At 53.9% G+C, this 14,146-nt stretch overlaps 2 protein-coding genes across 4 annotated transcripts; both read right to left on the bottom strand.

Annotated features, from left to right (window-relative positions):
* Positions 1–4,183: 4,183 nt before the first annotated feature.
* On the bottom strand, positions 4,184–8,581 carry LOC141577924 (granzyme H-like). 3 transcript variants are annotated; one of them, XM_074365710.1, is made up of 6 exons: positions 8,398–8,581; positions 7,190–7,395; positions 5,937–6,097; positions 5,280–5,415; positions 4,823–5,080; positions 4,184–4,445 (listed from the first exon to the last, which is right to left on the bottom strand). In XM_074365710.1, exons 2-6 carry the CDS (start codon positions 7,241–7,243, stop codon positions 4,302–4,304), a joined length of 753 nt encoding a protein of 250 aa, XP_074221811.1. In that variant the 5' UTR covers positions 7,244–7,395; positions 8,398–8,581; the 3' UTR covers positions 4,184–4,301. The 3 variants fall into 3 exon arrangements, with proteins under 3 accessions (XP_074221811.1, XP_074221810.1, XP_074221809.1); XM_074365709.1 differs by lacking the exons at positions 7,190–7,395; positions 8,398–8,581 and adding an exon at positions 6,916–7,158; XM_074365708.1 differs by lacking the exons at positions 7,190–7,395; positions 8,398–8,581 and having other exon boundaries at positions 5,937–7,159.
* Positions 8,582–9,024: 443 nt separating this feature from the next.
* On the bottom strand, positions 9,025–11,245 carry LOC141577925 (mast cell protease 1A-like). Its single transcript, XM_074365712.1, has 4 exons — positions 10,659–11,245; positions 10,072–10,207; positions 9,620–9,877; positions 9,025–9,298 (listed from the first exon to the last, which is right to left on the bottom strand). Exons 1-4 carry the CDS (start codon positions 10,931–10,933, stop codon positions 9,137–9,139), a joined length of 831 nt encoding a protein of 276 aa, XP_074221813.1. The 5' UTR covers positions 10,934–11,245; the 3' UTR covers positions 9,025–9,136.
* Between the last annotated feature and the right edge of the window lie 2,901 nt (positions 11,246–14,146).

A 14,146-nucleotide genomic window follows, 5' to 3' on the forward strand; every position in this document is an offset into this window, starting at 1 on the left:
CTGAGCAGGTGGACGGCACTGCCAGGGAAAGAGCAGGGAAGAACGAGGCTCTGCCCCTGACCGTTACCGTCCCAGGTCACTTGAGCCCCAACAGACTCAGTGGAAATCACGACACTGCGAAAGACCCCAATTTTCCTGCTTCCTCCTCAGGGTGAAGGCTTTTGTGTCCCACAGGGACATGGTTGCAAAAATATCAGAAGAGGAAACTAATACAATTCTCAGTTGTTTATGAATTGTGATAAGCCCTCTTGAAAATCTTATGAAAGTTAAGGATTTTCTCCCTGTCCGTAAACACACACAGCTTAGCACTTACTTCAAAGCTGCAAAGAACTTAGTCCTTTCTCTAATACATGTATTGTGTCTTAGCTGTATTATGGTTACAGCTCATGAAATGTGTTTCTGTATCTGAGAAGTACTAAGCAGAAAGCAGGGCAAAGGGGAAATAGTGTAACAGCTGTGTAAGTGCCTGAGCATTAGGAGATCTGAATTTATTCTTACTTAAATTTTTCAGCACTTTATTTTGTTTTAAAAACATTAACACAACTTTAAAAGAAGAGAGAGAGAGAAAAGGATAAAGAATAGAGTGCAAAGAAAGGGGAGTGAAAATAGGCACCCAGTGATCGGAGTTGAGACATGGGTAGCAGCGCATCGCCAGGGGCTGCGATTTCACTCCATCTTCCTACCAAAAACAACCAAAACTAACCCGAGGAAAAGGTCTCAAACTCTTCAAAGCTTTGAAGAACTGCCAAAGCAAGAGTGATTACCAGGCCACAACTGAAGGAACAATGGGAGTTCACTCAGACAGCTACTATTGTTCTGAGGAAATTTACTGAACACACAAAATTTGAACTTCTCTTGATGAGCACGTAAGGTGAGCGGCACGGAAACGACAGACCAAGACCCACACGAGCAGCTCTAACCAGACCCTCTGCGCGGTGATCTGGGGACTCGTAGGTCTACAAGCTCACACTGACAACGAAGAGTTAATCGGCTAATCCTTGCATGTAATTTCATGAAAGATGGAATTACCTGGACTTTCATGAACTCCCCAAGCTTGAACTTCCGTTCATGTGCTTATGAACTGTTTCCCAAGTGCTTGGCAGAATCAAATGCAAGTGTAGAGGAAATTCACTTAATTCCAGTATTTAAATTTTCAAGTGTAGTAACAGGCATGTAGTCAAATACATTACTTATGACCTGAACGTACCTAGAGAACATTCTTCCATATGGCAAATGTCATTCTGTGTTGTGACTTTAAAGTTTCCATAGCGTTCAAGCTATAAAAAATTTTAAAAGCTTATCCCCAATGTAGTGCTGGATTAAGTACTGTTTCTAAGATGTCACTTGTGTAAGGTGTTTAGGCATTACCTTCTCCACTTTTCTCTGTGTGGTTGATGACGACATCAGACTCCTTTTTCCGTTTTTTTTTAGGACCTTTAGGTACAGGTGTGAAAGTGCCACTTTCTCTGTGTAATTGCTGAATCTCAGTGTTATCATTTTTGTCATCCTTTTCAATCAGATAAGCAAAATGGTTAATATTTTTAATTTGCATTGATTAATTGGCGAGCTTTTGCTTTTCCTCAAATATTTATTAGGTTTTTAAAAATAACTTGCCTACTAATGTTCTTAGCCTAGATTTCGTTCTTTTGTTTTCTCAGCCTAGTTTCTAGAGTGGGGATAATGTAGACGGTAAAGGCTGCATGATATACAATGTGAATGTGTAATATTTTACTAGCTCCCTATTTTGGACATCAACACTGATTCCATTTTGAGATCTTTTATTAAGTAATGGTGTGATGAACATCTCTGTGAGTAACCCTTTTATACACCCCCCACAAACACACACTTTAGACCTAACGCAGGATAAAGTCCTAGAAATAAAATCACTAGAAGAAAGAGAGAAATAATGTAAACACACACAGAAATCGTTCCAAGGAGCCACCCAGGGCAGTCCGGTCTTCATGAAGCTACAGTCTTTATATGGTAATAGTTTTCCTCCTAATCTACCTCACACTATGTCAAGTCCTACTGCCAGGTGTAAGGGGGCAGGCTGACCCGTCAGACACCGCCTCGCAAGTCCACACACCCTTGCCCGTAGCGGTGGATATCCTTGGCCACTCTGCCGCTGGTTCTGGCTCACACCCTGGGACAGACTTATCTTTATTTATATTACATGTAGGGGCATGAACCTCAGTCCAGAAACCCAGGAAATGCCTCGTTTCAAGGGGAAGACAGTTTGCTGTGACCCAGATGTCCTGTATCTATCAAACAGTACCGCCAGTGAGTTGGATGTGACAGAACACAACAAATTCACAGTAACTGGACAAACACTGAATTGAGTGAGATGAACATCAAGAAGAGAAGGCTCTAAAAACAATAGCAAATGAATCACATGTGTATGAAAGCAAAATCCAGCACCCTCAAAAATAAGACGAAAAGAAATTGAAACACTGTAACTGACTATACTTCAATAAGAATTTTTTAAATTAAGAAAATACTGTATGAAGGAAATAAAAGCTTATGCTTCCCACAAGACAGCCCATAAGGCCTTCTGCTGAGTCTTCCCCGGAGCTCACAGCCCCCGCAGAGGCACATTTGAGAGAAGAGTTGGATGAGGGTCCAGGGGAACGTAGAAGAAATTTCTCATCACTGTAAGTTTCCCAATGACGGGGACAGAGCCTGTTATGTGCTGGCACAAAGAGAGGGATCAACCCTTGACTACTGATGGATGGCGAAGTGGTGCTTTCCTGCCCAGCAGCCCTGGGTCCCTTTGGCTCACAAGGCTGCCATATCCCAGGCCGCCAGCAGGGGGAGGCAGGGGTCTGAGTCCAGGACAGGCTGAAGGCCTGAGGCCGCTGGGAGTCTCCACAGGCCTTGGTGCTGCCTAAGCCCCTGGGGCGTGCTGGGCTGGACCGAGGGCCTGAGCTGGCCTGCCCAGGTGGGAGGTGGGTTCTGGCTTCTCTGATAAGCACCAGGTGGGCTGGCAGCTCAGCTAAGGCAGGGACAAGCAGTGGAGGAGAACTCACACGGGCAATGGGACCTCTGCTGGGGAGAAGGCAGGGAGGCTGTCTCAAGGCAGGGTGAGCAGGCAGGGAAAGGAGCTGGTGGCCAGGGCCCTCAAATGGAAAACAGGGGCTGGTGTGGGCCGGTCAGTCAGGGAGCAAGGCTGACTGAGCTCAGTGCCGGGAGCAGAGCAGGACATGGGACCAGGGGAGGCTGAGGGCCATTGTGGGAGCATCCCAGCCTCCTAAGCTATGGCCAGTGCTGGTTACAGGGGAAGCCTGCCCTCACCGGAGAGAGGCCCTGGAAACAGGAAACTGAGTGTCCCTGGTATGGCCCCTGACCTCCTGGGTTCCTGGATTCACCCTCCTTCCGCTGACCTGCTCTTTACTCTGCCGATTGCCGAGGGGTTGATGACAGATGTGGCTTAGAGAAGCTAAGAGGTTCCCGAGGCCCAGAGAGGACCACTCTGGGGGAGAGAAGGCTGTCCTTTTCTAATGGACAGTCCTTTAGACTCAGCCCTTGCAGAAGGATAAGCGCCAAAGAGGTGTAATTGGGAAATCAACTGTAACCCAGAAGGACCCCATGGGGCCTTCCCGGGGGTGGGGTGGGGGGAAGACCCCTCCCCCATAGGCTCTGCTGGAGCTCCTCTCTGAAGTACCCAGATAATAGTATCTCCTGCATATTTCCTGAGTTTTTCAGATGCTCAAAACCACCACCAGATTGAAGAAATTAACCACTTGATGATCAAGCGTAAGTAGCACACAGACCTGGCATCTAAGGATCAACCACCATCAACTAATCAGAGGACTGTGCACAGCTGAGCACACACCCTGGGCCGCCCCACCCTCAGCGAGCCTTTAAAAAGGCTCAGCTGAAAGCCTTTGGGGAGTTTGGGATTTGAGGAACACGAGCCACGGGTTCTCTTGGCTCGGCCCTGCAACAAACCTTTCTCCGCTCCAAACTCCAACGTTTTAGTTTGTTTGGACTCACGGTGCGTCGGGCACAGGAGCTTGCATTCAGTAACACAATGAGACTCTAGACAGACAGCATGGGATTTAGGGCGGAGCGAGGCCTGGGGAGAAAGGCAGAAGCAGAACCCCGAGCTGGCAGCAGAGGGCTGCCTGGGGCAGGGCTGTTGCATATCAGAAGTGGTCGCTGAATAAACAGGAATTCAGTCATCTTTGCTCTAGAGATCCCTTTATTATGGCCCTGCGATCCCACTGCCAACCCCTATGGGATTCTTGCCGCTGCCCCAGGAAGATGGCCAGCCCACAAAAAGGTGAGTCTCCAGCTTGCTGTTAGAGGCGCTTCATTGTTCTCTTTATCCAGGGCAGGAAGTGGGAGACCTTGGTGAAGACTCCTGGAGGTGTCCCGTTCTGTTTCCCACAGGAGAAAATGCCCTGGACCAGGTTTTTGCACACGAGGGGCCCTCCGGAGTCGCCCTGTGGGCAGAGAGAGGAAGGACTGAGGGTCCTCAGCGGGGCCCGCCCTCCCTGGAGCCTGGGGCTGGGTGCTGTCTGTCAGGGACCAGGGCAGGGTCCCAGGGCTCCCGTCTGGCTCTAACTGGTCTTTACTGAGACCCAGGCCAACCTTTCTTCTCAGTCCTCATGGAAACTCTGCTGATAACACAGCTGCCACATGACTGATCCTTCCGCCCCCTCCACCCTGACCCACTCAGGAAAAATGTCTAAAGTGTGGACTCATGGACCAGGCTGCCCAAGCCCTCGGGCTGAGGAATGAAGATGGCCTCTCCCCAGCCCCAGACCTTCCCTGAGTTCTGCTCCCCGGGGCCTGTGTGCCTAGATGCTGGAAACCTGACCTTGAAGCTGGTCTTCACCGTGCTCGGGTCCCCCACACAAATCTGGGTGGCGCGGCTGTAATAGCCTGGGAAGAGGGATTCGCACACACGATCTTCCTGCACCGTCAGCACTGCCTCCTGCAGAGTGGTGGCTGGAACGCCCACCGCCACCTGCCCCCAGCCGGCCACACCGCACGCCTGTCCTGGCTTCACCCGGGCCCGGCCCCCGGGCAGCCTGAGGGGCCTCACAGCTGCCGTCTGCTTGGCCTTTCTCTGCAGCTGATGGGGAGAGACAGGGTCCAGCTCAGCCAGTGGCCTCCGGGCCGGGACACTGCAGTGAGACCGCAGAGCCCTCGCTCTCACCTGAGCCCCGGGGACAGGTCGGGCGGCCAGGACGGGAGGGAGGAAAGGGACTGGTTGCAGTGGGAGGGGAGACAGTGTGTTTCCAGGAGGGCAGAGAAGCGGGGAGGTTCCTTACCTGCAGTAACATGATGTCACTGGAGTGGTCCTTAGGATTATAGTCTGGGTGGGGGATGGCTCTTCTCACTGGGACCACCTGCTGGGTCCCCTCCTGCTTCTTGATGTTGTGGGCCCCCAGGGTGACATTGATTGAGCTGCACAGAGAGCAGAGAGCGTGTGGGGAGTGTGGTGTCACAGGAGGGCCAGCCCCAGAGCCGTGCGGGGTTGGTGACACGGGGGCAGAGCAGGGCTGCAGCTGAGGGGAAATTGAGGCCACAGAAGGTCCTGGGGCGGAGTGACGCCCTGCCCTGTGCTTCTCAATGACATGAAGGCAGGGACATGATGGAGCTTTCTCAGCAGTATCGTGAAATTTCTCTGAGTTTGCACTTTGACTTCAATGCGTGCTTTCTTCCTCACTGATGCTGCTTTTGGCCGGTCGGGTCCCCGCCTTCTCACCTATGCGTGTTGCTCTCACCTCTGATCCCCGGACCTCGAAACTTACTGCCCTGTTTCTCAGCTTCTCATCACCTTAGTCCTGCCGTCAGATGGTCGTCTGATGAGCTCTCTCGGTCTTGTGTTATGAGAAGCTGCGGGCCCTCCCTGGGCTCGGCCCCCCGGCAGAGGACGGGGTCCCTGCGGGGGTGTCAGGAGGGGAAGGCTGGCTGCTGCCCCTCACCTTCCCCTGCAGTGAGCAGCCGTCAGAACAAAGTCCTTCTGCACGAGGACACCGCCACACCGCCTCATCCTCTCCTGATCCAGAAACTGAACGAACGCCATGTAGGGGCGGGAGTGGGGCTTGGCCTCATGGCCCCCGATGATCTCCCCTGAAAGAGAGGGCTGGGAGACAGGGTGACAGGGGCGGCTGTGGTCAGGAGCGAAAATCAGGAAGATGGCGTTTGAGGTGTGTCCACAGAGCCCTGCAGACCCCAGGGGAGAGTCCTCCAGGTTCTCTTTGCAACAGAGTAACATTTTCTAACCTCAAGCCTCAGACTCCCCCTCGGAGAAAGGGGGTCAGCTTGTCCTTCACGTCCTGCTTCAGACACGTTCGTGGCGGGGGCAAGGTCTGCCTTCAACGTGGTGGAGCCCCGGAGAATGGTGGACAGGACTCCCTGATGAGCCTTCGCTCCCTGCGGGTCTCCCTGACTACTCTGAGCCTCTGTTAGCAGATTGATAGGTGTCCTTTTCTAATAATCTTCCTACGAGCTTACGGAGTGGGATTCTCTGAAATCCTCGTGTCCTAGGGCCTAACACACCCTAGGGTTGCAGTGAACTCTCCGGCTGCATGAGTGATAGCCTCCAGTTGGCTTTTGGCTGAAGTTTGGCAGGGACGGCGCTGGTGGATTCAAGGGCACAGGGGTGGGGAGGGCACTGCCAAAGGCACTGGGGCCACTGAGGGCCTGGGAGGCAGGGGAGGTGGGACTGGAAGTGGGCTGCGTGGGGCCGGGGCAGAGCTTAGCACCCGGAGAGCTTTGGGTGCTGCCATCCTGCCACTTCTGATCCATCGCACCCTGGGCTCCTGTCCTGGGCAGGACCGAGGGGTGGGGGGCCCTGAGAGACTTCACCGGTCCTTGAGCTGGGTCCACTGACCACTCCCAGCCTGCAGTGTCTTCGGCTGAGCTGCCCTTTCCCGGGTTGGAGTGAGGGGTTTTACTTACTTGGTTTTTGTAGCTTCACATCCTCTGCCAAATGCACAACCCACTTTCCCGGTGTGAGAGAGAGAGAGAGAGGGGCTGTGCCCTGCTAAAGCTTCCAGTGAGCACCCTTCCTTCCTGCCATCCGCCCATGTGAATGTCTGGGCGGCATCGAACTTGTTTGTCTGGGTTTGGGCCTGGAGCTGGGGTTCAGAAATTGGAGCTGGGCAGGAGGGTCAGGAGAACAGGGGGCTTAGTGAGATGGACCCAGGCCCGAGGAATGGGGATTGTCACTCACCTGTCCCCGCCCGGCGGGCAGAAGAACGGCCATCACGAGCAGGAGTGGCTGCATCTTCCCTGAAAGTCTGCGCAGGTTGAGCTGCTGGTCTTCCTTCCTTCCAGACACAAAGCCCAGGGGACCGGAGGAGGGGAGGCTCAGCCCGGCACAGACTCCTGGGCCGGATGTCAGCCAGCAACGTGGGGGTCCCTGGTCCCTGCCTTGGGCTGGGTGAGAAGGGCGCTGTCACCACACTTGCCCTCCCACTGCTGAGTCACAAGGTGAAAACAAGAAGCAAGCACAAGAGAGTGAAGTCTGAGGTGCGGCCAGCAGAGGGGCTGGACCCCCAGAGTCGGCTCCATCATGAATCAAGAGTGTCCCCATGTCCCCACTCTTGGTTCTTTTCCATTCAGATGAAATCAGACCCGGATGCCGTTCATCCTAATAGTTACTCTGCACTGAGTGTTCTCTGTCCAGTGTCCAGAGACCCGTGTCTCTGATGCCCTTGTCCGTGGCGATCCTGACCTCTTGCGTGCTTCCCCACACTCTCACCCCCGTGGGGCCAGAAGAGAAAGGGAAAGGAAGGCACGAGGAGTTCTAAATAGCCCAATTCCAATGCCGACAGAACAGCCGCTTACGAGTCAGTAGACAAAGAGTGGAAGGAAAGACACTTAAGCATTCGTGATGATGACTTCGGGGTGGTAGAATTCCCAGTAATTTTTATTTTCTTATTTATATGTTCTGTATTTAAGTGTCTTTCTGTGATGAGCATGTGTTACTTCTATACCCAAAATGCGTTTTCCCTTAGTGAGACTCACTGACCAATGCAAACATTCAGTAAGCCTCTCCTCCTCAGCCGAGCCTTCTCTCAGGTGCATGGTTTTTGAAAAAGTTCACTTTCCTGAACAATCTTATATAAAAAAATTAAGAGATGTTGAAAAGTAGAAGAAAAAGTTTGCTCAGTATGCTGTAGGCTGTTAGACACCTTTGAAACATTAGGAAACCCCTGAGACCAATACTTTTCATTACAATGAGTTTCCTTTGGAGATATGTATGTGTACACACAGACACACACACACAGACACACACACACAGACACACACACAGACACACACACACACACACACAGACACACACACACACACACACACACACACACACACACTCAGGAACAGTGGAGGTGGGGGAGGCTGGCTCAGACCAAGATGGGAGAGCGCCCTGCAGCTCAACTGGGGCTGCAGGAGGCTGAGCTGTCCGGACACCCGAGGCTGCACTGGGCCCTGGGCCCAAGACTCCAAGCCGGAGCTGGGCCAGGCCCCGGGGCTGGGCCTGGGAACTCTGAGGCGCTCCTGAAACGTTCTCAGGCTTCTGAGCTCTGGCTACTCTGATGTGGGAGGAAGTTCTGCAGGGGTGAGCTACACTCTTTCAAAGCCTCCCCTCTTCCATTTCTGTTCGGGTGGAGAAGTCCCCCCACCCCCACCCCAGCGCGTCTCAGGGGATCCTCCTTTGAAATCTGGATCCTCTTACGTTGCCATGTGGCCCTGGAATGTTGGGGTGCGGTGGGGGTGGGGACGAGGGAGGAGGCGGGAGCGTCCTCTAGATGAGGGTCAGTTTTCCTGAGGAGATGTCTCCGTGTTCTGATGGACTCACAGGCAGCCTGGCCGGGAAGCTGACACTGGGGACGTGTGATCGGAGGGCGCTGGCTGTCACTGCAACAGGATTTTTATTCCAGAGTTGGAAGGAGGGGTCTGCTGGAGGGGGAAGCCAGGGACAGGCCGGAAAATTGAACAGAGGGTTGCCAGACACTCTTGTTACCTAACGAATCTGTGTGGATGAATAAAGGAGGAATCAATGACTTCTGAAGATGACAGTTTATTACATCCCTGGCAGCCTCCCCTCCATCCCCTTGGCCCAATGCCGTTCTGGCCTCTGCCCCAGAGAAGATGGACAGATCCATCCCGGGGCACCTCAGTCTGGTCCCTGAAGTTCACAGATTCTCATTGTGTTTTGTATCCAGTACAGAAAGCTCGAGATTCTGGTATAGACACTTGGAGGTGTACCATCCTTGGTTCCAAAGGAGACAATGCCCTGGGCCACACTGTTACACAGTAAGGGGCCTCCAGAGTCTCCCTGTGGACAGAGAGGGGAAGGAGTGAGCTGGGTCATCTTGTGGTCTGACCCTCCCTGCCGCCCAGGGGGTGGGTGGTCTCTGTTAGGGGGCCGTGGCTGATATGAAGGTTTTGGCTCCTGAGGTTTCAGCCCAGCCTTGTTCATCCCCCGTTCTCCTCCCCTAGGAAGTCTCTGCCCATATGTGTGGGACAATCTCCCATCCCCCAGGGAGACAGGACCAGAGACTGGATAGGAGGAAATGTTGCAGACGTGGAGATACGGCTAGTTCCCACTGCCAGGGATGTGCCCAGGGCTTTGCCTGGATAACGCTGGGGATCTCACCTCAAAACAATTCTCCCTGTTTCTTCGGTTCCCTGCACATATCTGGGTGGTGGCATCGTAATGTTTGTAGTGATGGATGCATTGCTGGTCTGTTTGGACTTCAAGCTCTGCCTCCTGCAGTTTTGCTGCTGCAGGTTTGTTCACGCCAAGAAGCCCCCATCCGGCCACACTGCACACCATCCCTGGCTTCACCGGCTCCTTCCCCTGGGGCAGCCGGATGGGGCTCACAGCGGTGGTCAGGTTGGCCTTCCTCGTCAGCTGAAGGCAGAGGAAAGGCATTCTAACCTACCCATGGCCCACAAAGACTGCAGGGACAGTCGTAGGGTTGCTTTCTTCACAGCTCTGGGATAATTGAAGGGGTCGTACCGGAAGGAGGGACAGGAGTGAGGTGATGGGGGATGCAAAGCCCTGGGGTTAAAGTGTGTGAGAACCGGTGCAGCCGCGCGCCCCGCCTGCAGTAACGTGACGTCGTTGGCCGTGTTTTCATCATCATCATCTGGGTGGGGGATGGCTCTTCTCACCCGGATGACCTGCTGGGTCCCCTCCTGCTCGAGGATGTTGTGGGCCCCCAGGGTGATGCTGATTGAGCTGCACAGAGAGAGAGGGAGAGAGGGAGGTGGAGTCACAGGCTCGGGACAGGGCAGGACTGGAGCGGAGAGAATTCTAGGCAGTGGGGCCCTGGGGCAGAGCATCTCGGTTCTGTCCGCTTGCGGGCAGCCCGGGCTGGGCGGCAGTTCCTGGAGGGCACTTAGGGTGCTGAGTTCTCACAGGGCCCGCCTGCCTGTAAGCCAGTCCGTGCATCTGTCTCACATTTGCACTCTGGGCTCCAGGGCTTAACCTTGGCTTCCTTCCATCCCAGCTTTGGGCAGTTCCTTTCTCCGCAGGCCACTCGCATTGATCTGTCCCTCTCTCCTCAAAGCCTAGCTGACCTCCGAAGAGCTCGTCTGTGTTACTAGGTGGCCCAGGCCTGCGGCCCCTGAGAAGAGGGCTCCCTGTGAGGCGCTGACAGAGGGGCGGGGGCCCAGGCGCTGCTCCTCACCTGCCCCAGCAGTGAGCTGCTGTCAGCACGAAGTCCTCACGCACCAGAAAACCGCCACAGAGTATAATGTTCCCTGAAGTCTGGATCTGAAGAAATGCCATGTAGGGACGAGAATGCGGCTCGGCCTCATAGCCCCTGATGATTTTCCCTAAAAGAAACATCCCAGCCTGCCTGTGTGCTCGTGGAGCATTCGGCTGGAGCAGGCAGATGGGGTCAGATTTGCTGGTCTCTGAGGGAGTTGGGCACAGTCCAGAAAGCTTCGGCAGGTAGACCATCCAGGATGCGTATGAGCGTAGTGTCTCAGCAGGTGTGTGCCAGTGTGGGATGGGCCTGGGCCTCTGCGGGTGGGGACAGTCACTCACCTGCGTCCCCGGTGGCGGACAGAGGATGGGCTGCCAGGAGCAGAAGCAGGAGCAGCTCTCCACAAAGGCTGCCCAGTTCTTCCTTCCAGTGTTTTAACCTTAAGTGTCTCCTCCGATGTTGTGGCCTCCATCCTACAAGGCTTCTCCGAAATCCTCACACTGCTTTTTGATCAAGTCCCTGGGTCTGAGTGGAGTATGAACTTGTCAGAGCACCAGTAGCTCTTGGCTTGGTGCCAGCTGCAGCAGCAGAAAACAGGAAATGAAGCTACAAGTAAAGGGTGGTTGGAGATGTTGTATCCGCCAACAGCTGGTCCCCCACCCTAGCAACCTGGGTCTTATGATAATAGATCAAAGAACGTCGTCATTTCTGTAGTTTACTATAGATCACCAGGGTAATTCTTTATTGAGGCCCCTTTTGTGGGAGACTGTGGGGGACACTGGAGATGAGAATCCTCGCTTCTAGGGGAGGAGACAAAACCATCAGTGATCAGACGAGGGTGGTGAAGGCCACGGTTAGAGGGATGGACAGAATGGTGTGGAGTAATGTTTTAATTACTAAAGAACTGAGTGGTTTGAAAGAACGACATTGCTTTTACCCAGGAGTCTGCATTTTGGTCAGGGTGCAGCGTGGATGTCTCCCCTGTGCTACCCTTGCTGTCAAGGTGGCTTGAAGCCTGGAAGCTGGAACCACCTGAGGGCTCGCTCACACACACCCAGTGCTTGGTGCTGGCTGCTCACTGAGCACGTTGGTTTCTCTCCATGAGGGCCTCTCGAGTAGTCTCAGGTGTTTGGTTCTCTGCCAGCATGATGGTTGGCTTCCTCAGAGTGAGTATCTCCTACAGAGCAAGCCGGGCAGAAGCTGTGTTGTTTTTATTACCTAGATTTTGAAGTCATATGGCCTCTATTCTACCATATTCCATCTTGGACGATCGAGTGCTCCCACCAGATTAAAAAAGAAGGGCTACAGACCCCACCTCCCAGCGGGAGGAGCGATGCAGTCATGTACGAGGAACCTGTGGGGTGGAGACAGACAGTGGCAGTCCCCGCGGAGCACAGCCTACCTCGGTGCTGCAGGTGCCTGTGGTCAGGGCGCTTGAAACCTCTGCTCTACCTCAGCCTAGTCAGAGCCTTTGACTAGGCTGGGGTCTGCTCTGTCCAATCCACATATACTGAGAGTGGAAGAAGAACGGCTCTCCCGAAAGTTATTCTCTTTGATGAGTTACTGATACCACGTGAAGTGGGAAAGGATGCCAGGGAGCCAAGTAGAATTCCCACACCACTGTGCAGAGAATTGCACTTCTAATATCCCTGTACTATTTGCTAAACAAGTTATCCTGATCATGTCCCCGTAATGGAAAAGGAGGAGAGAGCCATGGAGGTGAAATTATTGTTAGTTCTAAACATCTTGATTGCAAGTCTCTTAAAAAGCAACAAAATTATAGCTAAAGAAAAAGCACATTGTCAGTAGTGATTCAGGCTGGAGAGCCACAGCAAACAAGAGCTCGGATGAGGACAGGAAGGACATTCTGCCCAGCTGAGAAGGAGGAACTTCTCAGGAGATCCACCCCTGCCCTGGGCCTGCTTCCCGGGCTGTGGGAGAGAAATGTCTGCTCAGGAAGGCCCCTCCCTCCCCGGTGGGGGCTCCGTCCTTGAGTGGCAGCCCCAGACTGTGCCTGCCTGGTGTCCGGGACCCGTGGTGTCATCCCCTCCTCTCTGCCATAGGACACAGGGCAAGGAGGTAAGGCACTCTGGCCCCAGGACCAGAGAGGTTCCTGTCTTCTCCTGATGGTACTCAGCTTCAGCCCTGGCAGAAGGGCAGGCCCTGGAAAGCCAGGTGTGGGGGACCTGGGTATAGCTTTGCACGGGGTTTAGGGGAAGTGATGGTGGGAGGGGGAAGAGGAGGAAGCAGAAACCAGCAGAACAGTGTCATTGGCTTTCGAAGCACAGAGCTGGTGCCTGTGAATGGGGGTCAACAAATAAACAAGAAACCAACTCTTCCTGCTCAGCTAAGAGGCTTTATTCCGTTGCTGGCCCCCCAACCCAGTGTGATTCTAGATCAGCTCCAGGGAAGATGGCCCGGTTCTTGCAGTTGGAGACTTTTCATGGTTTTCTTTATCCAGGGCAGGAAACTTGAGACTTTGGTGCAGGCCCGTGGAGTGGACCCATCTTTTTGTCCATAGGAGACAATGCCCTGGGCCACATTGTCACACACGAGAGGGCCCCCGGAGTCCCCCTGAGGGCAGAGGGAGGGAAAGGACTGAGCCCACTCTCCTCCTGGTCCCACCTTCCCTGCCCTCCCAGGCCCCCTGTCGGGGGAGGCCCCACCTTGCATAGCCTCTACGTAGGAGGTCAGAGGGCAGGGCTGGCTCCCATGGACCCCTTGGCTGCCAAGCCCTGACCCTGGACATTGTCACTGCTTCACTTCACCCCGGGTGGCAGCTCCTTCTCCTCCCCCAGGTCCCTGATCCTCTCCCTATGGAGGTGCTGTGGGATGGTGGCTCCAGGCTGCTGTTTAAGGACAGGGAAGCAGGTGGGTGGGGCTGACACTCAGCGCGGAGGATGAGCCCTTAAGCAAGTCAAGTTTTCTCTCACAGCAATCAGTAATCAATTAGAACCGCTAGGGCAGGCTCCCTGCTGTGCTTCAATGGCTATTCTACCCCTGGGCTCAGGATTCAGAGCTATTGTCCTCCTGTCCTGAGCAGGACTGACCCCTCTCTTCTTTGTGCCACTGCACTAGTCTTGAGCACGTTGAGGGTACACAGACTTGTGTGGTGTGGGAGCAGCCGTTTGTGGCTGACGTTCAGCAAGACTTGTGATGCTGTCCCGCTTCTTATCTGCTCCAGGTATCTGTCATGCAGAAGTGAGTGAGGGATGGTCTCCCCTGCATCTCAGATCAAAGCTCCACAGATGCAGATCTTCTCTTATCGAGGTGGACTGTCACAAGGGCCCAGTGCGGCCCCAACTGCCTCTCTAGCTCATGCATCCGAACTGCTGGTTCTCAACTGAGGGTGATTCCTTCCCAGCTTCCTCACCCACCCCTCACACACCTCTGGGGGACATTTAGCAATGCCTGGACGTGTTTTTGGTTCCTAACTTGGTGGTGGAGAGGGGGCTGTTGCTACCAGC

Source organism: Camelus bactrianus, chromosome 6 (genome assembly GCF_048773025.1).
Source record: "Camelus bactrianus isolate YW-2024 breed Bactrian camel chromosome 6, ASM4877302v1, whole genome shotgun sequence".
In the NCBI taxonomy this organism is placed as follows: Eukaryota; Metazoa; Chordata; class Mammalia; order Artiodactyla; family Camelidae; genus Camelus; species Camelus bactrianus.